Source organism: Heptranchias perlo, chromosome 8, assembly GCF_035084215.1.
Source record: "Heptranchias perlo isolate sHepPer1 chromosome 8, sHepPer1.hap1, whole genome shotgun sequence".
NCBI lineage: Eukaryota > Metazoa > Chordata > Chondrichthyes > Hexanchiformes > Hexanchidae > Heptranchias > Heptranchias perlo.
The window spans coordinates 27343725-27371508 of NC_090332.1; the positions used below are offsets into that span (position 1 = coordinate 27343725).

General features: G+C 40.2%; 1 protein-coding gene across 1 annotated transcript; it reads left to right on the plus strand.

The window, feature by feature from the left end:
- The first annotated feature begins 48 nt into the window (after nt 1-48).
- Nucleotides 49-25160, plus strand: utp25 (UTP25 small subunit processor component). The gene is made up of 12 exons (XM_067988310.1): nt 49-201; nt 4965-5004; nt 7727-7937; nt 8125-8337; nt 10893-10978; nt 11739-12140; nt 12832-13045; nt 14724-14926; nt 16343-16525; nt 16914-17026; nt 23378-23623; nt 24374-25160. Exons 1-12 carry the CDS (start codon nt 92-94, stop codon nt 24618-24620), a joined length of 2268 nt encoding a protein of 755 aa, XP_067844411.1. The 5' UTR covers nt 49-91; the 3' UTR covers nt 24621-25160.
- The last annotated feature ends 2624 nt before the right edge of the window (nt 25161-27784 follow it).

The following is a 27784-nucleotide window of genomic DNA, read 5'->3' on the forward strand; positions in this document are numbered from 1 at the left end:
AGGTTGCAGTAGGCTCGCCACCGGAAACTGTCCAATCGAATCCAAAGCAAGCGCGTGCTCTCAGCCAGTAGAAGTGTCGCGCGGAGCGGTAATGGGGAAAAGGAAAAGTAGCGCAAGGTCTCGGGAGATTGGGAACAACTTAACCAAGAAACAGAAAAAACATCTCCGGGAGTTCGGGGAGGAACACCCCTTTCATGATAAGTGAGTGTATCTGCCGTTACCTTGAACGGCACTTCCCTACCTGTCTCTTGGACCAAGCTTTTGGCCGCCTCTCTTCCTGAGCCTCGCCGCCTGCTCCTTTCTTCCTCCGAAGCTCCTTTAGGGTGATTTTCAACGTTTAAATCTCTGTTATAAGTCCCAAGTTTTGTTGCGATTTTCTGGCCGATCTCATTGTCCCGTGTCTGTATCTCAGATCAGCTCCAATGTTTTCTAAACTTTTAAAAGTTCACTTTGGGGGGGTGGGTCTCGCTGGCAGGGCCGGCATTTATTCCCCATCCCTAGTTGCCCTTAAGAAGATGGTAGTGAGCCGCCTTCTTGAACCGCTGCAGTCCATGTTGTGAAAGTGCTCCCACAGTGTTGTTGAATAGGGATTTTTGACCCAGTGACGATGAAGGAATGGTGATATATGCCTGAGTTGGGATGGTGTGCAACTTGGCGGGGAACTTAGGAGAAATGGTGTTCCCATGCACCTGCTGCCCTTGTCCTTCTAGGTGGTGGTGGTCGGGGTTTCGGAGGTGCTGCCGAAGAAGCCTTGGCGAGTTACTGCGGTGCATCCTTTAGTTAGTACACGCTGCAGCTACGGAGTGCCAGGTGGTGGAGGGAGTGGATGTTTACATAAGAAATAGGAGGAGGAGTAGGCCATACAGCCCCTCGAGCCTGCTCCGCCATTCAGTCAGATCATGGCTGATCTTCTACCTCAACTTCACTTTCCTGCCCGATCTCCATATCCCTTGATTCCTCTAGAGTCCAAAAATCTGTCTATCTACCTCAGCCTTGAGTACACTCAACGACTCAGCATCCATAGCCCTCTGCGGTAGAGAATTCCAAAGATTCACAACCCTCTGAGTGAAGAAATTCCTCCTCATCTCAATCTTAAATGGCCGCCCCATTATCCTGCAACTATGCCCTCTCGTTCTAGACTCTCTAGCCAGCGGAAACAACCTCAGCATCTACCCTGTCAAGCCCCCTCAGAATCTTATGTTTCAATTAGATCACCTCTCGTCTAAACTCCAGAGAGTGTAGGCCCATTCTACTCAACCTCTCCTCGTAGGACAACCCTCATCCCAGAAATTAACCTAGTGAACCTCCGTTCCACCGTCTCTAAGGTAAGTATATCCTTTATTAGATAAGGAGACCAAAACTGTACGCAGTATTCCAGGTGAGGTCTCACCAAAGCCCTGTACAATTGTAGTAAGACTTCCTTACTCTTGTACCCCAGCCCCCTTGCAATAAAGGACAACATGCCATTTCCTTTCCTAATTGCCTGCTGTACCTGCATGCTAACTTTTTGTGTTTCTTGTACCAGGCCACCCACGTCTCTCTGGACATCAACATTTAATAGTTTCTCACCATTTTTTAAAAAATTCTGCTTTTCTGTTCTTCCTACCAAAGTGAATAACCTTACATTTCCCCACATTAAACTCCATCTGCCACCTTTTGCCCACTCACTTAATCTGTCTATATCCCCTTGCAGACTCTTTGTGTCCTCCTGCCTACTTACTTTCCCACTAGCTTTGTATTGTCAGCAAACATGGATACATTACACTTGGTCCCTTCATCCAAGTCATTTTTTTTTAGTTTGTAAATAGCTGAGGTCCAAACACCGATTCTTGCGGTACCCCACAAGTTACAACCTGCCAACCTAAAAATGCCCCGTTTATCCCTACACTCTTCTGTCTGTTAACCAACCCTCTACCCATATTAATATGTTACCCCCAACCCCATGAGCCCTTATCTTGCATAACAACCTTTTATGTGGCACCTTATTAAATGCCTTTTGAAAATCCAAATATACTACATCCACTGCTTCCCCTTGCTACCCTGGTAGTTACATCTTCAAAAAACTCAAATAAAATTGTCAAACACTGTTTCGCTTTCATAAAACATGTTGACTCTGCCTAATCATATTAGGGACATGTTACCACTTCCTTAATAATGGATTCCAGCATTTTCCTGACGATTGATGTCAGGCTAACTGGCCTGTAGTTCCTTGTTTTCTCTCCCTCCTTTCTTGAATAGCAGGGTTACATTTCCTCGCTGGGTCAAAATCCTGGAACTCCCTCCTTAACAGCACTGTAGGAGAACCTTCACCACACGGACTGCAGCGGTTCAAGAAGACGGCTCACCACCACCTTCTCAAGGGCAATTAGGGATGGGCAATAAATGCCGGCCTCGCCAGCAACGCCCACATCCCATGAACGAATAATTTAAAAAAATTTGCTACTTTCCAATCTGCTGGGACCGTTTTAGCTTCTAGGGAATTTTGGAAGATCATAACCAATGCATCCACTATCTCTGCAGCCACCTCTTTTAGCACCCTTGGATGTAGGCCATCAGGTCTAGGGGATTTATCGGCTTTTAGTCCCATTAGTTTCTCAGTACTTTTTCTCTACTGATAATTACTCTAAGTTCCTCACTCTCATTGGCCCCTTGGTTCCCCACTATTTCTGATGTGCTTTGTGTGTCTTACTGTGAAGACAGATACAAAATATTTGTTTAACGCATCTGCCATTTCCTGATTTCCCCATTATGATTTCTTCTGTCTCAGCCTCGAAGGGACCAATGTTTACTTTTGCTACTCTCTTCCTTTTTACATACTTGTAGAAGCTCTTACAATCTGTTGTTATATTTCTTGCTAGTTTACTTTCATATTCTATTTTCTCCCTTTTTATCAATTTTTTTGGTTTTTAAAACTCCCAATCCTCAGGCTTATTACTCATGGCAGCACTATAGGCCTCTTTTAATCTAATACTCTCCTTAACTGCTTTAGTTAGCCACGGGTGGATCATTTTCCTGTGGCATTTTTATTTCTCAATGGAATGTACATTTGTTGAGAATGTTGAAATATTTCTTTAAATGTTTGCCATTGCTTTTCAACAGTCATTCCCTTCAATTTCCCAAGCTACCTTAGCCAACTTGCCCCTCATACCTATAATTGGCTTTATTTAAGTTTAAGACTCTAGTTTCAGACTTAGACTTTCACATTGAGTTATCATGTTATGATCACTCTTCCCCAGAGGATCCTTTACAGTGAGATTACAATTTACCCTGTCTCATTACACAATACAAGAGCTAAAATAGCCTGTTCCCTGGTTGGTTCCATGATATATTGCCCCAGGAAACTGTCTCGAATGCATTCCATGAAATCTTCCTCTAAACTACCTTTCCAATTTGATTTGCCCAGTCTGTATGAAAGATTAAAGTCCCCCATGATTACTGCATTACCTTTGTTACAACCTCCGATTATTTCATGATTAATACGCTGTCCAAGGGTATAGCTATTATTAGGGGGCCTATGAACTACTCCCACCAGTGTTTTCTGCCCCTCGTTATTTCTTATTTCCACCCATACTGATTATACTTGCTGATTTTCTGAGCCAAGATTCTTTCTCACCACTGTTCTTGTGTCATCCTTTATTGTTAGGGCTACACCCCCTCCTTTTCCATTCTGCTTGTCTTTTTTAAAACATCATGTACCGTGGAATATTTAGTTCCCAATCTTGATCACTTTGCAACCTTGTCTTTGTAATGGTTATTAGATCAAACCCATTTATCTCTATTTGTGCAACTAATTCATCTATCTTGTTACGAATGCTCCGTGCATTCAGATAAAGAGCCTTTAATTTTGACTTTCTACCATTTTTTTTTCCCAGCTTTGAATTTACTTGTTGATGCTCTATTATTGGTAAACTCTGTCCTTTCCTGCCACACTCTGCTTATCTTTACCCAAATCACTACACTGCTCTGTTGCCTTGACTTTTCTCATTAGATTTCTAAATTTCCCCTCACCTGACCCCTTCTTCCCACCCCCCCCCTTTTTTTTTAGTTTAAAGCCCTATCAACAGCCCTAGTTATTCCATTCGCTGAGATGGTGGTCCCATCCCGGTTTAAGTGGAGCCCGTCCCAACGGAACAGCTCCCACTTTCCCCAGTAGTGGTGCCAGTGCCCCATGAATCGAAACCCCTATCTCCCACACCACTCTTTGAGCCACGCATTTAACTCTGGTCTGTGTGTCCCTATGCCAATTTGCACGTGGCTCCAATAGTAATCCAGAAATTATTACCTTTGAGATTCTGCTTATTAATTTAGACCCTAGCTTCTCAAACTGTCTCAGCAGAACCCCATTCTTAGTTCTACCTATGTCGTTGGTTCCTAACTGGACCATGACAACTAGATCCTCCCCCTCATGCTCCAAGTTCTTTTCCAGCCATGAGGCGATGTCCTCAACCCTGTCTGGACTCTCAGTTGCGGCTGCAAAGAACAGTGTCTATCCCTGGTTTAAGCTGGTGGAGGATGGGGCCTAGGTGGATGGGGTGCTGGTCAAGTGGATTGCATTGCCCTGGATAGTGTTGAGCCTCTTGTGTTGGAGCTGTACCAATCCAGGGAAGTTGAGAGTATTCCATCGCACTCCTGACTTGTGCCTTGTAGGTGGTAGGCCTTGGGAAGTCAGGATGTGAGCCACCCGCTGCAGTATACCCAGCCTCTGACCTGCTCTAGATTTGAATTGCTGTTGCTGTCTGTTCATTCATACATTTACTTAGTATTTTTAATTTACAGTAGAAAACCATTATATTTATGTTGGTGGAGGAACAATGTTCCCGCACATTGGATTTATAGTTGCAATACTTATCTAAACTTGTAGAAAAAAACATGGGTACACAAGGACTAATCTAAATTCCACCTTAAAATTAGGATATCCACCACCGGTAGCCAGTGTTGTTTAACCTCCATGTATTGTTTTGCAGGGTTTCTGAAAAAGCAGAGCCAGCTCAAATTGTTGAACTAGTGAGTTTCAATTGTTTTGTTTTTTTAGTACCTGTTCATAACACTGCTTCTCAAACACAGAATGCATCATGTGCAGGTTAAACCTATTTATACAGCAAGCATTGAACTTAGTTACAGCTAGAACTGAACACCTCTGCAAACATGCATGTACCAGTCACTCGACATTAAAGTACTGAAAGTATAGATTCTTCATGAATGTTTAATTTAACAACAATAACGTGCATTGATATTGCACCTTTTTGATGTAGAAAAACGTCTCCAGGTACTTTAGAGGCATAGTTAGGCATAAATCGATGCCAAGACAAAGAATGCGATATTAGGAGAGATCACCAAAAATTGGTCAAAGAGTGGCTTTAAAGGAGGTTGGGGTTCCAGAGCATGGGGCCTAGGTGGCTGAAGGCATGGTTGCCAATGGTGGGGCAAAGGGAGGGGGATGTGCAAAAAAAGCCAGTCAGAGGAATGTAGAATTTGGGGGAGGGGTTGTAGGGCTGGAGGAGGTTAGGGGTAGGAAAGGGTGAGGCCATGAAATGATTTAAACACAAGAATGAGAATTTTAAATTTGAGGCATTTGGGCAATTGGAACCAATGTAGGTTAACAAGGATGGGGTGATGGGCGAATGGGATTTGGTGTGAGATAGGATACGGGCAGCAGAGTTTTGGATGAGCTGAAGTTTACGGATGGTGGAGGATGGGACGCTGGCCAGGGGAGCATTGGAATAGTCAAGTTTGGTAGGTAACAAAGGCATGGATGAAGGTTTTGGTGACATTGGGCTGAGGCAATGGCAGAGGCAGATGTTTTAACTGAGAGATAGTATTTGCGAAGTAGAGTATATGGGGTTGGAAGCTTAGTTTGGAGTCGAATAAGATACCAAGATTGTGAATAGTCTGGTGCGGCCTAAGACGATGGCTGGTGAGGTGGATGGAATCAGTTGCTAGAGTACAGAGTTTATGGTGGGGTCCAAAGATGATGGCATTGGTATTCCCAACGTTTAACTGGAGGAAATTGCAGCTCACCCAGGACTGGATATCTGACAAGCAGTCTAACACAAAGGCAGCAGAGGGGTCGGGAGAGATGGTAGAGAGTAGAAGCTGACCCTCGTCTGGATGATGTCACCAAGGGGTAGCATGTAAATGAGGACACATCTTTGGGGGACCCTGGAAGTAATATTTGGGGGTAGGACGAGAAACTATTGTTGGAGATGCTATGGCCGGGTAGGCAAGACTGGAACCGAGCGATGTCAGTCCTACTGAGCTGGACAATGGTGGAAGGGCATTGGAGGAGAACGGTGTGGTCGTCCATGTCAGAGGCTGCAGAGAGATTTAGGAGGACGAGGGGAGAAAATACACCAGTCACTGTCACAGGATGTAATTTGTGACTTTGATTGATGTTGTTTCAATGCTGTGGCAGGGGTGGAAACCTGATTGGAGAGGTTCAATCATGGAGTTGCAGGAAAGATTGGCATGGAGGCGACACCATGTTCAAGTGCTTTGGAGAGGAAAGGGAGGTTGGAGTCAGGGCAGTAGTTTACAAGGACAGAGGGCTTGAGGGTGGATTTTTTTTGAGGAGGGTGGTGATTGATGATTTTTAAAGCCAGAAGGGCAATACCTGAGGAGAGGGAACAGTTTATAATGTCAACTAGCTTAGAGGCCAGGAAGGGTAATTGAGGTGGGGTTCACCAGTTTAGTCAGAGTGGAGTCAAGGAAGCAGGAGGTTGGCCTCACAGACTAGATGAGCTCAGAGAGGGTATGAGAGAAACTGGAGAAGAACACTGGTTCAGGGATAGGGCTGGGGAAAGTTAGACTTGGTGAGGAAGCAGCTGAATGGATGGTCTCAATCTTGGTGACAAAAAAGTCCATGCACTTGTTGGAAGCGAGGGTGGAGGAGGCAGTTGGTAATGGAGAAAATAAGTTTTTGAGGGGGGCGGAGGATTATGTTTGCTCTCCAGGATGATCCTGCAGTGGTTGGTTTTGGCAGAGGAGAGTGAGGCCCAATCATGCTTGATGTGGTCCAGCCAGTTCTAGTGATGGATGGCTAAACTAGTTGTGCACAGATACGTTCAAGTCTGCTCCTGGAAATTAAGTATGCATCCTCCCCAAATATTTGAAAGATCATGCCATTTAATGGTGAGATTTTCTAAAATAATTTTGTAAAACCATTAAAATTTTACAAAATATTCTATAAAATCTCATTTTTCAAATTGTAGCCGCAAGCTTTTAACGCTATTTCTAGAAACTGCATCACAGTAGGTACCAGGCTGTAATCTGGAACTGCATTTATACTTGTAAGTCCTTCTGAAAACAGCTAATAAATTAAAAACATTGCATAAACACAGGCACAATCTGAGTTTAAAGAATACACATTAGGGGCTAGTGGTGTACAAAAAATAAACAGTGTGTTGTGAATCAGACAGTTGCTGCTGTTCATTGTTTTAGTCCATGTAAACTAATAGTGTCAAGTGTATGCCTCATTTAGACCTTTTTAGAATGCCAATAACTTTTGATGACAAACTTGTGTGTTTTATGTTGGTTCAAATATTTGGTACAGGCTACAGCTTATCGATGTTTTTCGTGATTCCTCAGAAAAGATCCTAGACTTTGTCTCTTCCAATGTTGGTTTAAAGTCAAAAATGCCTTTTCTGGAGAATCTGAAAAATGCCTGAAGAACATTTTGTGTCTACAGATATTCTTGAGATTATTTATATTTAAAAAAAAACATTTTCAGGCCGACAGCTCAGAACAGTCTGATTCTGAGAGCGATGCAGAATCTGGCTTGGAACAGGTGACTGCGTACCAACATCTGTGCTCCACCTTAAAAAATATTGCAGAGGATGAAGACAGTGAAAGTGAATGTGAAGAGGAGGAGGAAGACCAAGGTGATGAGGAAGAGATGGATGATAGTGAAGATGAGGATGAAAATGACCAAGATGAGAGAGGTATTTTGCTAGTAATTTCTATTGCTTGTATATTAAATGACTGGATGGGAGAGGCGAATCCTATACAAAAATGGCAAATTCTGTTAAAAATAATTAAGATCAATTGCAGAGATTTTATATTGTGAACATTAAATCATGACCACATTCTCTTTCTTTTTCTTCCTTTGTTTTTAATTCATGTTAACAGATGCATTCAGTGATACTGAGAGCAAAAGCAGTGCTGTAGGGAAAGAATTTGCAATGGATGAGATGATACGTGATGAAATTGAAAACACCAATGACCTAGAAGCTGATTTCACTGATGTAAAGAATGAAGCCAAATTCTGTCTAGAAACTAATTTCATTGGAGATGGAAATGAAGACGAAAATGATAAAGTTGCTTATGTAAACAGTTCTGAAGGTGGGACATTGATTTCCTTCTGTGCTTGCATTAGAGCTCTGTTGAATTCCATAGTCTACCACTTAAAAATGTAACCTTTGTCCAGAATAGTATTTTTCTAATGCTAATGTAAATTGAGCAGGCTGGTAAACGTGAACTAAACGAGATGCCTGCTTTAGATGCAGTATGAATTATATTTTTTGTTTACATTTTTAAAATACTGTGTAAGTTTTCACTAAACTACATAGAAATTACGACACAAGAGTGGGCCTTTTCGCTCAACCAGTTTGTGATGGTACTTATTCACCACATGAGCAGAAGTCCTAAACCTATGTTCCCACTCTGTTCCCATATCCCATTATTCCCTTTTCCTTCAACTACATATCTTATCTATTCTCAAATGTTGATATGGTCTCTGCTTCAGTCACTAACTCTGGTAGTGCATTCCACGGCCCCTCAGCCCTCTTTTTCAAAAAAAGAAGCTTCTCCTGCTCTCTGCCTAAATCTCTTACATTCTAATCTTATATCTATATCCTCTCATCCTAGATCCTTCAATCACTCTCTCCCACCTTTTCATAATTTTAAGTATCTCTATCAAATCACTTGTTAATCTATGTTCTAACAGTAACAGCAAAGAGGTAGTAATATACTCCTATTCTGTACTGTACACAGGGACAGTGTTATAGAGGTGAAGGGCTAATATACTGTTTATTCTGGGATAGAAGAAAATTCAAGTAACACTTTTTCAGTAAAAGTGTGATAAACATATGTAATAAGAAACTATGATTGGATTAGACGACTTCCAACGAAGAGCTGGATGATCAGAAGCAGAGGGATCGGGATAGATTGGGCAGTTGGGCACAGAAGGGGAAATTAAATTTAATATTGACAAGTGCATAGTGATGAGAATGGGGAAGTAGCATAAACATCGGAACTATAAAGTAAAAGTGCGTTTACAGGAACTAACATGAAAATAATTTGGAGGTATTGGACAGGTAACAGAAACTGTCTGTACAGTGTGTGGCAGTGATTAGTAAGGCAAATAGAATCTTTAATTGTGTAGTGCATGGAATAGAACATAAATCACAGGATGTGCTACTGACCCTATACAGGGCATTGGTTCGTCCCCACTTAGAATAATGTGTGTAGTTTTGGTCCCCAGATTATAAGAAAGATGTCATAACATTGAAATAGGTGCAGCATTGGGCTACTTGTTTGATCTCTGACACCTGAGCTAAATTGTGGAGGTGAAATAGAGCATTAGTGGTGGAAAGCTGGTTTGTACTGTGATGCTTCCACATAGTTACCAACTTCAGTGATGTTATTCTGTGCCATCACGGGGCAGCAGCAAGCAGAGGTTATTGCATTCAGTGGAGAGATAACCATAGAATCAGAGAAAGGTTACAGCATGGAAGGAAGCCATTCGGCTTATCGAGTCTGCGCCGGCTGTATGCAAGAGCAATCCAGCTAGTCTCACTCCCCCATCCTATCTCCGTAGCCCTGCGAATTTTTTCCTAGAAGGATTGCCTAGGAATTCTTGGAAGGAGGTCTCTTACCTACATCTTGAGTTAGGAAGATCCATGGCACAGGAAAGGAGATAATTAATTCCTCAAGGGGAGTTTTGGGAGATTCTTCAAATGGCTTGGTGGGTTTAGTGCCCTACTGCACCATGCAGAGCAGATAGGTCCCATATTTGCTCCTTACAAGAGCTAGCTGATATCAGCAGGGGCAACAATTTGTTTTAACATACCTGGGCTAGGGTGCGGAAACAAAAATTGGCTACTTCAGATCACTATGCAGTGATCCTGCTGGAATGCATTTGTGTGTGGACATCGGGTGGGGACAGATCAAGCTCAGCTTTGATACCCCAGCCTGTTCAGGTAGTTTGATGCTTGTTGAGTACACTTGCAAATGAAGAATGGCAACTTTCCAGAGGGCTGCTGGTACCATACCTGTGAATCTATACCTTGGTGTGAGCTGTTACCCTTTTTTCCAGGGGGAGGGGGGTGGAGAGGAAAGGCAGGGACTAAGGGAGTCCTGCCTTGTATTTAATAAAAAAACTTAACAGAAATACATAATTATTCTGTCTTCTTAGAAACTAACTTTTGTCAAAATTGCAAAGTTTGTTTTTTGGTAGTTCAACCCATTTTCTGACTTATGGTTATCATAGAGATTCATTTGGAACCTTTAACTTTACTAATTTATTTGAAACTAACGAGAACACCTGGTATCTGTTGTAATGTTTCAGTCGGTGGCTGTATAGATCTGAAATATATCCATCAACTGTTAATGGAGACATGTATTAAGGACACAGAACCCATTACTAACATTCTTTCAAATAACTTCTATGATTCTATTGCAGGCAATTGGGACTAGCTTAGTGGTATAAACTGGGCGACATGGACATGTTAGGCCGAAGGGCCTGTTTACATGTTGTAAACTTCTATGATTCTATAACTCCATTTCAGTGTATTAGTTGAACAGTTCATATGCATTGCTGAGTTATAGAAATCCATGTGCATTGAACAGTAAAGTTTTCGTAATTTTGTTTAAAGCAAAGCCATTTTTACTTTCAGACCCATTTAAGCAACATATGGACACAGAACTAGAGGATGATGATGTGAAAACTATAACACAAATTAAAAGTAAAATGCAGTTCAAGGTAATTGTCAACAAATGATTCAGTCTTTGAATTCTGAGAAAGTTGAAATGGTTATTTTCCAACATTTCAGTTTTCTGGAGGATCATTTATCATTAGTGTTTAAGGGTCAAGCGGTTAAAGATGTTTGATCAATTCTCCCCAAGAAAATGGGTTTAGTGTGAATAATTCATTTCAGTAGACTTGGATGTTAAGGAGACAGTTATTCTGCATCTTCTGATTTGTATATGTTGGCTCTAACCACTAGTAGTTCGTTCATCTAATTCAGTGTCTACTATTTGCTGCAAAAATATACTTAAATAGTTTCACAGATTAGGTTAAATTTGTAGCTCTGACTCATTGGGACTAGAGATTATTTGTAAACTGTTAATTCAGCAAATTTGACAGTGATGGAGATGTACACCCTGCATTAGTTTTGCATCGAGAAAAGATGTCAAATGCAGAAATGAATGATGAGCTCCCGGCCCTAGTTACTGGTGTTCACTGGTCATGTTGTCTAATTTTTTTTAAAATTAGAAAATATATTTCTGTATTCAGTGATTATACACTTTTTTAATATAATTTTCAGGTTACAGGATTTAAATTGACTATGTATAATATAGTTCTGTGAAAACTTTAAACTTTTTGTAGGGAATGGGCAGAAATGTTGTACTAATTCCTTTATGTAGTGATTTTATGTTTTAGCAGCTATGATTAAAAGGTATTTAAACAGGCTCTTTCCAAGCCCATATCTCATTGTGTTAAATTTTTGTCTTTTTACAAGTGGACTACTCTTGGGCAGTTAGTATGGTCCAGCCCCCTAACAAAAGACACACCCATCAAAGAGTTGTGGGGTGACTGTTTGAAAAATCTTCATCTCCATAAACCTCTAGAAACAACATGGCCTAAGGTAAACCTTTCAATAGAAGGTCAACTGAATCAGCAAGAATTCTTCACTCCATTACAGCAAGGACTCTTCAATATAATGAATGGTTACAAGGACTTGTATTATCCAGAAAGGACAGCTATTCGAAATGGAGAGGAAGTTCGCCGTGCCTATTGCTTACATGTGATAAATCATGTGTTGAAAGCAAATTCACAGGTGCTCAACAACAATGCAAAGTACCGAGATCAGAAGGCTGAAGTTGATGATGACTTCAGGGATCAGGGGCTTACAAGACCTAAGGTAAAGAGTATTTCACTAAAGTTACAATATTCACCATCTTTAGGAGCTGTAAAGAAAGCATCGTGTACTGAAACAGTTGGATGTTTTTAATGTGGTTTATTTATAAATGAGGGGGAGAAATGTGTTGCATCAGAAGGCATGGTATCTTAGAATGTAATGAGTTGCAAAAATATTGTAGAATAGAAATATATGACCCAGTGGATTTTTATGCTCGAGATTTTTCTGCTTGTGGAATTCCCACCCTTACCTGTGCCATTGGCATGGTGCTAAGTACCGAAAGTGGCCCTGAAATTATAGCATAGGATACTAGTGTACAAATGCTTACTGCTTCTGTCTGAAATTCCCCTCTCCTATGTTGGGAAATTATTAACCAATTTACAATAAATGGGTCAAGACCTCATTAAAATAATAGAGCGAGGAATTTCAGACATGCGTTAAGTGTTTAGAATCTTGTATCAATGTAATTGAGGGCCTCGGTGTTTTCTGGGGGGAGGGGGCTGGCTGTAGAGAAGCGCAAGCCATCTACATATCCTCATATCGTAGTATTAATGCCATATGGGGAAAATGGTTTGAGGACTGTTTATGACTCCATCTGTCAGTTTATTCATTGCTGTCAGATAATGTTTCCATTCATAGGAAAAATAAATTAAGAATCTTCAAAAAAAATTTTGAAAATATTTGTAACTTGCAGGTACTTATTGTGGTGCCATTCAGAGAGTCTGCTTTAAGAGTGGTACAAACTTTGATTAGTCTTCTTGACGTGAAAAACAAGCTGGAAGTGAGCAACAAGAAGAGATTTAAGGATGAATATGGCTCTAATCCAGGAGATAAACCGCCAAATCTAAAACGACCTGAAGATTATGAAGCTATTTTTGCTGGCAATATTGATGACCACTTCCGAATAGGTAACTACAGAGTTCGTTAAGTTACAAGAAATTGTAATAACTCTTTGTTGTCCTACCTCCATACTACAGTATTCAAACCAGCACAGGAAGTTAATGTAACAGCTCTTAATGTTGGTGTTTACTTTTTTTCTTTTCTACTTTCCACTTTCCAGTTTGGAAGAGGAGAGCTCTCCAAGTGATATCTTCCACAGTGTTGTCACAAGGATTTCAGTAAAATGTAAAAGTGGTCATGTGAAAATTATCATTTGCTATCCCCTTGAACTGAGAATCAACCCTGCCAGTATAATTTTTAGATTTTGTCCTTCTAAACTTGGATTGTTTATAAAGAGTACTTTGGGCAATATAACACTAAAATGAATTACTGGTGGTAACAGACCCTACCACTGGTGATGAATTAAGTTTATTGTGCATTAATGAATAGTAGCTTCCTTATAGCATATTGATACATTTTTGTCCTAAATATGCCTAGTAACAACACTGCTCCTAAGGATTGAAGTAGGAGTCTCTTTTAGAAATGTAAAATTAAAATCTAGATCTCGAAAACCTGACTTGTAAATATGTTGATCCATATGATACTGCTGGCAAGCTACCGATTGAAGTTTCATTCACCATTTATTTATGAAAAGGTCAGTTTTAGGGTACTATAAGGAACAAATCATATTCAACACATAAGTGTCAAGAGAAACCAATTTCCAAGAATAGACTCAAAGGGTTTCTAGCAATAATTCTGCTAGACTCTACGCAGAAGTATATCCATTGTTCAGCTGAATCCCTTATGCTTTGATTTAGAAGAAAGAAAATATTTCTATACCATTATAGTTCTTTTCTTTCCATCATTTTTTACGCCTCCCTGTAACCAAAAGCAAGAGGATGAGTGATGTGGCAGGAAGTGGATTCATATCCATGATGTGCTGCATTGTACGCTACCTCCGTCAATGATGATGGAGAGGTTTATGCAGAGGATAGGCTGTTCCCCATAGTTAGGGAAGAAATTCAAAGGGCCATCCCTAGGTTGATGATTTATGCTGCTTTGTATATGCTTGGAGAGCTCTATATTTGTAGAGGCCTGAAAATGGGTTTCTCACCCTCCCCCTTGACTGGAGTGGTGCACACACAGCTTCCTTGTGGTGCATGGAGACTAGAAGAAGGGCAAATAAAAATAAATTGAATCCTCAGTGATTTTAACATAAACAGTACTAGTTGGTGGGACTTTCTGGACTTTCAATTTGATATGCTCCAGATTTTACACTTCTACTGAATGTAACTAGGATTTTAACCCAGGAATACACCAGTATTTGTTTTTCTAGCTAGATGCAGGTCATCAGTGAACATGAGAAAATACTGGGTTTTTTTTGCCTCCAATATTCTGCCTCATCTGTTTGGGTATAATTTCACAGGTGATGGCCCTTCAGTACCTTGCTCATGTAGTATTCTTCATTGGTGAATCTAACTCTGCTTTTTCCTCATGGCTAGGTTGGGTGGTGCCGAGGTCAGTTGTAGTGTTCTGACTGAAATTGACTAACTTTACCCCAACTAGATATCACCTGGGACCATACATGACTGTAGGGCTGGCTGCCACACCACACAATAAATCTATTTGCTGAGTGTTGGGGGAGGAAGAAGGGAGAGAGTGTGCTTGTTATTCAGAAACTAATTCATGCTTGTTTTTCTTAATCAGGTATGGCCATCCTTCGGAGGAGTATGAGATTGTATGCACCGTTTTATTCTAGTGATATCATCATTGCTTCTCCTCTGGGCTTGCGGACAATTATCAAAGCTGAGGGTGACAAGAAAAGGGATTTTGATTTCCTTTCCTCTATTGAAATATTAATCATTGACCAAGCTGATGTTTACCTCATGCAAAACTGGGAACATATCGTGGTAAGAAGTTCCAACAAATAATGGAATTTTCTCCTGTAGATTATCTGAATAGCTTTTTTAGTAAATGGAAGAGCTGCTGCACCTAAAGTTTATCCTAAGCATGCATTCCTTTCAGGGATAACTAAAGGCATTTTAGGTTTTAACATGCTGACTGCCAAAATTATAAAGATGGAATGATACATTCAGCTTTGATAAATTGAAGTTTATCTATCGACTTGTTGGTCTTTCAACATTGAAATTAAAATGCAAGTAGCTCTAATTTTGTTAAAATGATGCTACTTTGCAATAACTATTACCTTATGTGAAGAAACCATGTTCTGAATTCACCAAATAAAATTGCTGGTGTGCTCAAAGAACTGGACCATTAATGGAACACGTCCAATCTGAAGGGATCGGAGAAGTCTTAGTCATCTTTGTAAAAGCCTTCTAAAAATATTATGCACCTGATTTTGAAACGGTGACAATCAGTTCAGAAGAGCATCTGTCACTAAGTTTGGGTAAGGCTAGCAAGAAAACTGGCAGATGAAAATGAGACCCATTTATGTAATTTGCATGGGTGCAACAGTCTCGTGGTTATGGTACTGGACCAGCATCCCAGAAGTTGAGTTCAAATCCCAACATGGCAAATTGCAAAATTTAATTCAAAAAATCTGCTAATTTGTGGGCTAGCAACAGAAAATAACCATGAAAGCTCTGGATTTTTGTAAAACCCAACTTGTTCACTAATATCCTTCTGGGAGGGTTTGACCTACATGTGACTCCCATCCTACACTATGTAGTTCACTGTTAATGACCCACAGCAACTAAGGATGGGCAATAAACACTGCCTTTAAGCGTAGGCCTTGGCTCAGTGGTGGCACTCTCACCTCTAAGTCAGAAGGCTGTGGGTTTAAGCCCTACCCCAGAGACTTGAACACATAACCTAGTCTGATACTTCAGTGGAGTATTGAAGGAATGCTGCACTGTTGGGGGTGTCATCTTTCGGATGAGCTGTTAAACCAAGGCCATGTCTAACTGGTCTGATAGATGTAAAAGATCTTTTAGCACTATTTGAAATAGAGCAGGTGATTTCTCCTGGTGTCGCAGGTAACTATTATTAATGTTTGTGTGACCTTGCAGCAGCCAGTTTGCGCACAGCATTTGTCTACGTTACAACAGTGACTACACTTCAAAAGTATTTAATTGACTGACTGGAGCATTTTGGAATGTCCTGAGGACGTGAAAGGTGCTATACAAATGCAAATTAATTCTTGCTTGCTTTCCCGCCCGCCTGCCCCCCCCCCCCCCCCCCCCCGTCCCATTCTTTTAAAAAAAACTTAGTACGTTTTTGCAAATGATTCTTCATATAAGTTTTAACATTGTGTATATGTGTAAGAAGTTCAGTAATTTTCAGTGGTATACTCTTACTCATTGCAGCATCTACTGAAACACCTTAATCAGCAGCCTCATGAGCCACATGGAGTGGATTTCTCTCGTGTGCGGGTGTGGTGTCTGAACAATTGGTCCAAGTATTACAGACAGACTCTGATCTTCAGCGCACTTCAGGATCCACAGATTAATGCTATTCACAATAAACACTGCTTCAATTACAGAGGACAGGTTTGTTTATTGTAAACTTTTTAAATTGAGCCAAGAAGCCTGGGTAACTAGTTTGGATCTATATCTGCCATTACCATTTTAGCTGCTCATAAAGAAGTTTCTCCACCAGTGGATAATTAACTAGTCTCTGTTTGGTAACTCATGCACAGCATGGCTAAGATCAGGAGTGTATTGTGTAGGGTACGTGGATTATTTATGTTTTAACATGTTTGTGATGCAACATGTGGGTGCACCAGTGCACTGCACCATCAAGCTGCTATGTGTCCTCCTCCCCCACCAACCCACCCCCCCACCAACTTTTTTCCTTCTTAAAAAAGAAGACATATTGTTAAATGAAATTCTAATTGTTCATCAGGGAAGAGTTTGAGATTTTGTTTGTCTTTTTTAGGTGGCAGTAAGGAACATGCCTCAAACTGGTTCAATTTGCCATGTTGTTGTGCAGTTACCACATGTTTTCCAGCGAGTTGATGTCTCCAGCTTCACAGGTTTGCCTGATGCAAGGTAATCCATCATGTTTAGGAATTCTCTTGTATTACAAAGAGAATCAGATTGAGTTTGAATTATATCTTTAGTGTTGGGTGTGGAGAAGATGGGTTATCAAGACTAGAGCTGACACTCACAGGTGAATGGGACACTCTGCCATTTCAAGCACCGAACATTGGTGTTCCTAAGTCAGGCAGCATAAATAGTTGTGTTTGAAAGGCAGAAACCCATAACGGCTACTAAGATTCTAAATTTAGGTAAGGCCGACTTCAGTGGGATGCAACAGGGACTGTCCATGGTAAACTGGGCAAATCTGTTAATGGATAAAACAACAGAAGATCAGTGGGACGTGTTCAAAAAAGAATTTAACATGATACAGAACCAGTTTATACCCCTAAGGGACAAGAGCACTAGTTGCCAAAAAAAAGCCATGGATGACAAGAGGTAAGGGACAATATGAAACCAAAAAGAAAAAGCATACAAAAGTGCAAGAAAAGCACAGATCCTGGCAATTGGGAGAGATACAAAGAACAGCAAAGGGTGACAAAACAGATAAGAGCTACAAAAAGGAGTATGAAAAGAAACTTGCAAGGGATATCAAAATCAACACATTTTTTATAATTATATTAGGATAAAGAGAGTGGTCAAGAGCAATGTGGGCCCCTTTAAAAACTGATCACGGTGATATTGTAAATGAAAATAAGGAAATGTCAGACATGTTAAATAATTACTTTGCATCAGTATTTACAGTAGAGGAAGAAGATAGCATGCCGGACACCCCAAGGAAACTAATTTTGAATCCGGTATGGGTACTCACCATAATTAACAAGCAAATTAACTGTAATGAAGAAAATAGTGGCACTAAAGAGTGACAAATCCCCAGGACCAGTTGGTTTCCATCTCAGGGTTTTAAAGTAAGTAGGTGAGAACATTTCCGATGCCCCAACTCTAATCTTCCAAAGTTCTCTCGATTCATGGAACCATTCCTTTGGATTGGAAAATTGCACATGTCGCTCTGCTGTTTAAGAAAAGTGATAGAGGAAAACTAGGGAATTATAGACCAGTTAGCCTAACATCTGTTGTCAGGAAATTACTAGAGTCTATAATTAAGGATAGAGTGACTGAACACCATGAAAATTTTCAGCTGATCAGAGAGAGCCAGCATGGATTTGTAATGGGTAGTCATGTCTGACGAACCTGATTGAATTTTTTGTAAAGGTGACTAAAGTAGTGGACAGGGGAACGTCTATGGATGTTGTTCATATGGACTTTCAGAAGGCATTCGATAAAGTCCCTCATAAGAGACTGTTAGCTAAAGTTGAAGCTCATGGAATTGAAGGCAAATTATTGACCGGGTTAGGAAATTGTCTAAACGGCAGGAGACAAAGAATAGGGATAATGGGCAGGTACTCAAATTGGCAGGATGTGACTAGTGGTGTCCCACAAGGATCTGTGTTAGGGCCTCAACTATTCACTGTATTTATTAACAACTTAGACGATGGGATAGAGAGCCACATATCCAAGTTTGCCAATGGCACAAAGATAGGCAACATTGTAAGCGGTGTAGATGGAAGCATAAAATTAGAAATCTTAATAGATTACGTGAATGGGCAAAACTGTGGCAAATGGATTTCACTGTAGGCAAGTATGAGGTCATCCACTTTGGACCTAAAAAGGATAGATCAGAGTACGTTCTAAATGGTGAAAAGCTCAAAACAATGGAAGTCCAAAGAGACTATGGGGTTCATGTACATAAATCATTAAAATGTCATGGATAGGTACATAAAATAATCAAAAGGCTAATGAAATGCTGGCCTTTATATCTAGAGGACTAGAATACAAGGGGGTAGAAATTATGCTACAACTATACAAAGCCCTGGTTAGACCACACCTGAGTACTGTGTTCAGTTCTGGGCACTGCACCTCAGGAAAGTTTTATATTTGCCTTGGAGAGAGTGCAGTGTAGGTTTACTAGAATGATACCTGGGATCCAAGGGTTAAATTACGAGGAGAGATTACACAAACTAGGGTTGTATTCCCTGGAATTTAGAAGATTAAGGGATGATTTGATCGAAGTTTTCAAGCCATTAAGGGGAACTGATAGGATAGAAGAGGGAAACTATTTCCGCTGGATGGGGAGTGTAGGACTAGGGGACAAAGCCTAAAAATTAGAGCCAGGACTTTCAGGAGTGAAGTTAGGAAACACTTCTATGCACAAAAGGGCGGTAGAAGTTTGGAACACTTTTTCGCAAACGGCAGTTGATGCTAGCTCAATTGTTCATTTTAAATCTGAGATTGATGAATTTTTGTTAGCCCCATATCCCTTAATACCTTTGGTTAAGGTGGGTATAAGGAGTTAGGTCACAAATCAGCCAAGAGCTCATTGAATGGCGGAACAGGCTCGAGGGGCTAAACGGCCTACTCCTGTTCCTATCTTCCTATGTTCCTAGTTGCACAGTAAAACTCCCCCTACTTTGCCATAACAATTAGCCTCAGTGCCAAACTTGAAAGAACGCGTCTATGGTTTTGCCATTTCTCAACAGCCACCCCTTTGTTGTCTGAGTAGACTGGCAGTTTGCGGAAGATCAGGAAACTGTCTGTGTTGTCCTTTGGAAATCTGGGACTCACCAAGCCCGTTTCAATTAGAAAGGTGTTTCAGTCCTTATGTATCATCTTGCCTCAGTTCAGTTGGTAGTGCACTCTCTTCTGAGTCAAAATGTTGTGGGTTCAAGCCCCACAATGGATTTGAGCACATGATCTAGGCTGACTCTAGTGCAGTACTGAGGTAATGCTGCATTGTCGGATGAAACTTCAAACTGTGGCCATGTCTGCCTGCTCAAGTGGATATTAAACGCCCCATGGCACTATTCAAAGAGCAAGAGTTCTCCCAGTATCCCAGCCAACGTTCCTCCCTCAGCCCAAAAAACAGATTATTCACATGCTGATTGTGGGACCTTGCTATGTGCAAATTGGCTGCCAAGTTTAGCTACCTACCTAACAAGAATGATTGCACATCATAAAAGTAATCCATTGATAGTGTCATGTGTACATGGTTTGCTGATGCATGGTTATTTTTAGAGCTTATGTCTTTCAGAGGAATGAGCCTAAATTTTGAGAGTTTTTAATGGTCTGTTGGCTGACTTTATTTTTCATGTTTCCCAACAATTGTTTTTTGACTTTATTTGTATCCTGGGTGAGCATGTGGCATTTATCACTGAGCTACAGATGTATTCCTTTGATAGATGGAAAAATTGTACACTGCTATGTAATGTCAAAGTAAATTGATATTGACCAGATAATTGGTATGGGGGAAGCGGGGGGGTTGGGGGGGAGAAAGAGAGTGTCAAAACTATCTAGTGAAATGGAAGTACTGATAAACACAAGAACTTCATCAAAACACATCCAGAAAAACCCTTCAGCTCTCCCAAAGCAGCATTTAATTGTTTCTTAAATGATTCCAGGATTTTCCCCTCTCTTACTCTAGTGACAAATCATTAAAACCACCCAATGGAAGCCACTTTCCCCCTGGACAAAGTCTATTGCAGGTCTGCTAATTGGCAAACCATTGGAATTGTTTACCTTAGTATTGTGATAGTGACATTGAAAACGTGCTGCAGGTAGTGGCGAATTCTGGAAAATGGGTGCTCCAGAACCCCACACTGAGTAGGCTCTGTCAGCTTTGTCGTGATTACATGGCTTAATGCAATTTACCATTTCTGTTTACACTTTGTGGCAAAAGTATTTTTCACTTAAGTGGAATGGTATTGATCAGAACTCTAATGTGAGAAAGAGAAACTGAAGCGAGTCAGTTGGTGAGCAAGCTCCGAGGTGCTGATTGTTGTAAAAGAAAAAGCAGTAGATGCAAATATCCTGATGTCATTCCATTGGTAGGATCTGAAATCTGTTAAATAGCAACTTTAAGTCACTGTAGCAAAATGCCCAAATGTGGAATATTAAGTATTTGTTGATACATACATACGAGCATATGAACAATAACGAACAGGAGAAGACCCTCTGGTCCATCCAGCCTGTCCCATACCTTCATGATACCTTGTGTATCACAATGTATACACTCCCCACCCCACACCATGTGACCTCCTGGGAGAGGTGAAAAACCAGATTTAAAAACCCAGGCCAATTTGGTGGGGGAGCCTGGGAAATTCCTCTCTGACCACTTTGGCGATCAAAACTAGTCAGGCGATCAAAACTAGTCAGGCGATCACTCTGGCCCTGATAATTCTAGCATTACATTGCCTACCTTTTGTAAGAGGTAATCTCCGCCCCAGACAGAAACAGGTCCCGCTCTCGCTTGAAGGAATTCAGCAAATTGGCATCTATTGTACGAGCCGGCAGTCTGGTCCAGAGGTCCACTATTCTGTGGGAAAAGAACCACCTCCTGACATCTAACCTGGATCTGATTTTGTACAACTTAGGGAGGACCAGGGGTCACAATTTTAATATATTTAATTGGAATAAACTGTCAACTGGAACACAATCAATTCCTTTCATCATATAAACCTCAATCAGATCACCCCTAAGTCTATGCTTCTCTAAGGTGTAGAGTCCCAGCTCTTATAGCCTATTTTGATAACTAAGATGCTTTAAGCTGGGAATTAGTCTAATGGCCCTCATCTGCACCCTTTCCAAAGCTTTAATATCACCCACCATGTGAGGAGACCAAAACTGGACACAGTATTCCAAATGAGGTGTGACCAAGATCTTGTATAAGGACAAAATAATACGTTTTGTCTTAATCAATTGACCTATAAGTGCATCCCAACACTGTTAGTGACCCAACAAAGTGGTGATTCTAATGAACCTTTGTTGCACCCCCTCTAAGGCAAGTATATCCTTCCTTAGGGAGACCAAAACTGTACACAGTACTCCAGGTGTGGTCTCATCAGAGCCCTATATAATTGCAGCAAGACCTCCTTACACTTTTACTCCAACCCCTTTGCAATAAAAGCTAACCTACCATTTGCCTTCCTAATTGCTTGCTGTCCCTGCATGTTAATTTTCTGTATTTTGTGTACAAGGACACCCAAATCCCTCTGAATACCAACCTTTCTTAGTCTCACCTTTTTAAAAAAAAAAATTCTGCTTTTCTGTTCTTCCTATCAAAGTGGATAATTTCACATTTCCCACCTTATACTCCTTTTGCCACCTTCTCACTCACCCACTTGTCTATATCTCTGCGTCCTCCTCACAGCTTACTTTCCCACCTAGCTTTGTATCGCCAGCAAACTTGGATACATTACACTCGGTCTCCTCATCTAAGTCATTAATATAGATTGTAAACAGCTGAGGCCCAAGCACTGATTGTTGCAGTATCCCACTAGTTACAACTTGCCAACCGGAAAATGACCCGTTTATTCCTACTCTCTGTTTTCTGTCCATTAACCAATCCTCAATCCATGCTAATATATTACCCCCAACCCCATGAGCCCTAATCTTGGGTAACAAGCTCTTGTGTGGCACCTTATCGAATGCCTTTTGAAAATCTAAATATACTACATCCATTGGTTTACCTCTTATCTACCCTGCTAGTTACACCCTCAAAAAAAACTTTTAATAGATTTGTCAAATGTGATTTCTCTTTCATTAAATTGTGTCTGCCCATTTAATCAGTCTGTTCATGTCCTCCTGAAGTCTGCTACTAACCTCTTCGTTGTTTACTCTGTTGCCAAATTTTGTATCATCTGCAAATATCGCCCATCTATCCCCCTGATTATCGAATCCCCTATAACAACTGCATTCCAATTCTTTCTTTTGCAGCTGAGTCTTCCACGATGCCATGGATTTGTTTCTGACTGCACTCCCCTGAGGTCTCAAGACCCTCACCGGTATTCAACACTGAATACCGGTTTGAGTGCCACACTCCCAGGGAATTCCTGCAGTGCCTGCCTTGTGGTCACCCACTCCCTCTTCCCCTGAACTCTCTGTAGCTGTGGGATGACCACCTCCTGAAACATGCTATCCACAAAACTCTCAGCTTCCAGTATGTACTGTAGCGACGCCAGCTGCCCCTCGAGCTCTGAAACAGAGTTCGAGCAGTTGGCACTTCCTGCGTATGTGGTTCTCCAGGACACAGTGTTCTGGAGTTCCCACATGGCACAGGATGTACAGGTGACTGGCTCCAGTTGTCCTGCCATGTTAGCTAACAGTTATTTAAAGCTGTTTGTTTAGCCTTAAGGCTATTTAACTGTTTAGCTAAACACTAAAAATACTAACCAACCACTAAACTAAATACTTACACTGACTTACCCTCTCTGTTCCTTCTTGTGTTGTGACATCGCTTTGATTTTTGTAATTAATATCAAATCTTAGAATGCTTTCAATACATTGATTTTTGTTTTTTTTCCCCTCAAGGTTTGAATTCTTTATCAAGAAGATTTTACCTCAATATAGAGAAGCAGTCATGTCCCACACATTAATTTACGTACCTGTCTACTTTGATTATGTGCGACTGAGAAACTACTTTAATCGTGAAGAAATAAATTTTTCTCACATTTGTGAATACAGCAAAAAATCCACTATTAATCGAGCAAGATATCACTTCCTGAAGGGGGAGAAATCTTTTCTCCTATTCACTGAACGTTTCCATTTTTACAAAAGGTAAGATTCCTGTAATTCAAAAAAAGCTCATAGAGTAAGGCCCTGAAATTGTAAGCGTTGCACACTTTTATTGTTTACCCATGCTCTCTCAGTAAACATTCTTACATCTGTGATGTCCACAATGAAGACAGTATTTTCAGTCTTAGAGAGGGGTGAGAAAACAAGTAGTTACAATTTTAGATACTAGCTTATCCATATCAAAGGATGGGTTTAGACAAATTGGATCAGCATACCCTTATGTTGAAACCCAGTGCCAGACTTAAATGTCAACAGGAAAATCTACATGGGTTAATTAAAATGAGCTATTTCAAATTTTCTTGAGTCTATTTTTAATCAGAAATTGAGAACAGGTGGCAGGCAGTGGCCAGGATTTATTGTTTACCACCTTATCTACAGCCACCATTTTTACACTGTATTCAAAATGTAGGAAGCTAGGTGTGCTTTGGCATTTTGTGTCCCCTTTTTAGCTCCTTACCCTATTCAATGGAGTTTCTCTTCAAGTGAAGGCTAGTGGGTTAAGTATATAAAATTAATTACAAGTGTACACTTCAAGGAACTCCACTGGTGGTAGTTCCATCTATTAAGTGTTGCTATTTTAAAATGTAATCCTCCATGTTCTAGCAATTGAGATCTAATGACATACTATTCATTATTTTCTAAATAATTTTCGGAACAGTTGAATGTGATTGGTCATTGTTTATTGTTAAGTGTGTCTTGCTTTGAATAATTCTAAACTTTTTTTAAATATAGGTACACAATAAAGGGCATCAGACATCTTATTTTCTATGAGCTTCCTACATATCCACATTTCTACAGTGACATTTGCAACATGCTGAAAGCAGAAAATAGGGGTGATGAAGCTACATGGACTTGTACTGTTTTGTATTCCAAGTATGATGCTCAAAAGCTGACTCCAGTGGTGGGAGCAGAGCGCGCTGCCCAGATGATTCAGTCGAAGAAAACTGTCCATTTGTTTGTAACTGGAGAAGACTTGTAACATAAACTGAGGCCACTGGCAGTATCCAAACAATTTTGTGATGACTGGAGTGAAATAAGTACCACATATCTCTGATTTGAGATTACATTCAAATTACTAACCTACCTTTCTTATTCAGATGTTAACTAATCTGCAGTGCATTTTTTAATCTTTTTTTACTTCAAGAATACAATACTGTCATTCTTTTGTAAAAACTATGTGTACCATCAAATTTGTAGATAATTCATTTAATGTAAAATATGATGTGTTGTAATTTTTTTTCATACACTTATGGATCCAGAGGAGAAAATAGTAAGAGTATTATCAGGAAACATCCTGAAATCAGACTAGCAGAAATAAATAACTGTCGAGCAGAAAATACCAGTGTGTTAAAATTCACTGCAGTTTCTGTTTATAATTTTCTGTACTCCTGGCCAATTATGTATTTTTAACTTATAATGCAGTTTTCAATCTAATTTTCATAGGCTGTGGAGCACTTTTGTATGCCTTGAGTTGTGAAAGATGTTATATAAATGCAAGCTCTTTCTACTGTTAACTGCAGCATTTAACGTTTGCAAAGTTTTCGCTTTATTCCATAGTTTGTCTTCTGTTTGGCTGTTGCAGTACCGATGGTTCAAAGAAAGATGTATAACTCTTAGCAAAATGAGTTTAGGTAGTTGCTAATGGTTGAAAATTAGCAGTACAAAACTGCTTGTGAGTCCGGCTTGTTTCATAAACATGGACAGTTTGGAGAAAAATATTGTAGGAATATATGAAAGTTGACAGTCACCGTTCACTGCATCCAAGTATGGGGGTGGGGGTACTCTATTTTTGATAATTGGGATATCCCATCCTTAATAGGTATGCGTGAGCACAACATTTTTAGAAAATTTCTTCTGAAGGATGGGGTGATGCAGTGAATTAAGACACTGTCCATTCACGCAGCAGTATCACTTCACATGCCACAGAGAAGCAGGTTTAATCCTCATTATTGTAATTTCCTGGACTTAGCTATGTTGCTGGAGAAGAACAGACATCTTGTTGTCATCACTGGACTGCCCTTACACTGGATAGGTGGATGTTTCCAGAGAAGCATTAATGGATGTCTAGAGGGAGGTCATTGGCTTCCTCTCTTGGCCTTGGAAAGTATACAGTACATAGATGGAAAAGAAAAGAATGTTTATAATGTTTAAGCTTTATCTGCAGTGATTTTTTTTAGGATGTAATATTTACTGTTGCCTAGAGTAGTTAGTGCTTCATCCTACTTTTGTCAAATTTCATTAATTACATTTTTTTCCCATGCCATTAATGTGAACTGGACAGAATATAGAGTTTAGTGTTTTTGGGACAAAATCTTCATGGCTAATTCACCCCTTCCTGCTTTTCCCCTCAAAGTGCTGAGGTTTATTTGGGTACAGTTCCATTGGTACCAACGGCTCCAGTACTGTTGAAGAGGCCATTTTGCATGTGAGAGCCCAATTTGAGTGTTGGCAGTTACTTGAGCATAGAGGGTATCATAGTTGAGTGCCGTTTTCCTCTTATCCAACATCCATACTTCCATAGTGGGAATCTTTGATAATTTCAAGATTTCCTATCCGAGGAACATCGAAGACAATTGTAGTTTCCAAATAATGTCCAGGCTAGCTTAGCATAAACTGGGAAATTAATCTGGCACCTTCTGATCTGTATGGCTCATTACTACATGACATGATGCTTTTACCCACAAAGTCAGTGTGAATCTTTACAGGTAAGTTTACCAGTGTTGTATTAGGATTCGAAAGGCACTTTGAACTGCAGCCCTCAAAAGCTTTGAGAAATTATCTTGTTGCCCAGAATGAATTACAGTGTAACAGTGCAAAAACCTTTGCTTTACCAAGCTCCAAAATGGTAGATGCAGTACCCTCCCTCTCACCCTTCACAGCTTTTGAATAAGTTGGAAGCGTTATCAGTCATGTAGTATTGAGCATTTTAAATTTCAGCAGCTGTTCTAATGGTCACAACCCTGTTTTCTACTCCGCTTTAGTCAAATTTATTTACAATGGTTCCTTTGGAGAATGCGGTGCTTCAGCACAGGCTGTGGATTCCAATTTCACTGCAGTGACTGGTGGAGGTTATATTAATTTACAAATTTGTTTATTACCACAATATTTTCAAACAATACTCAAATAGGCAAATTAGACAAGGTGTCAGATGTTGTGCCCAGATTGATTCGGGTATCATGAATAACATGCTTCTACTGCATAATTTGGCAAGTTTTCAACTCTTCATAATGAGTTGGAACAGATATTTGTTTTGGCCTACTAACCCAAAATCACCCTTTATTTTACAATTTTTTTTAATTTTAATTATTCGTTGGTTACAACACAGTTACACAATTCATAGTATATAAAGGGTGCAAGGTACAGAAGATTAATAGGAAAATAAAATGTTGAAAGTGCAACATGTCAGTCGGTATCTGTTGAGATGGGGCAATGTTTTGTGCTGGGTTCTTTAAACCTGAAAGATGAATGATCATGGTAATAGGACCAGAAAAAAAAGGTTGAGGGTGGGCGGTGGGAAACCAAGCACAGAAGCAATATCGTTGGAGTTACTGTTAGATAGGCATTTGGAAAAAAAACATTAAACAAATGAAAGACATTAAGCAAGTAAAGAAGAGGTGAATAGCTAAACCATAGAAAAAGTAAAAAAATACAAGAAATTGAAGAGAAGGTTTACAGATCAGAACGCAAAATGCTGTCTACACAGTGGATACTGCCAGTTTCAAAAAGAAAAAAATAACAGGCCAACACGCACAGTGGAACCTTTCCTTATACTACCAGCCCTGTATTCTGATGCTGTCCATTCTGAACATCAACTTTTCTTTCCCCCACCCCCACCGAAGCTGCTGACAGACCCACGCTCCTTGCTGCAAAGAAAATGGAACATATAGCTACAGTTGGAAGTTAAGGCCAAAGTACAGAACAATGGGCTACAGCGAGCCCAGAAGAAAAATAAAATACTGAGCCTTGTCGGAACAGTGTAAGAGGACTAAGACGCTTAGTTCAGGATCACAATTTGTGGACAAAATGCTAGTGTTTGGCAAGTTGATCACCTAATCTGCATTTGGTGTTCCCAATGTAGAGAAGACTGTAATGAATACAGTATACTATATCAGTGGAAGTGCATGTAAATTACCATCTCCTATG

What these genes read in the sequence shown, in the direction of transcription:
- utp25 (XM_067988310.1), top strand. Translation starts at nt 92, where the DNA reads ATGGGGAAAAGGAAAAGTAGCGCAAGGTCTCGGGAGATTGGGAACAAC. An exon ending in TTATGTAAACAGTTCTGAAG is followed by an intron (nt 8,338 to 10,892) that starts GTGGGACATTGA and finishes TTTTACTTTCAG; the next exon opens with ACCCATTTAAGCAACATATG. An exon ending in CGTTTCCATTTTTACAAAAG is followed by an intron (nt 23,624 to 24,373) that starts GTAAGATTCCTG and finishes TTTTAAATATAG; the next exon opens with GTACACAATAAAGGGCATCA.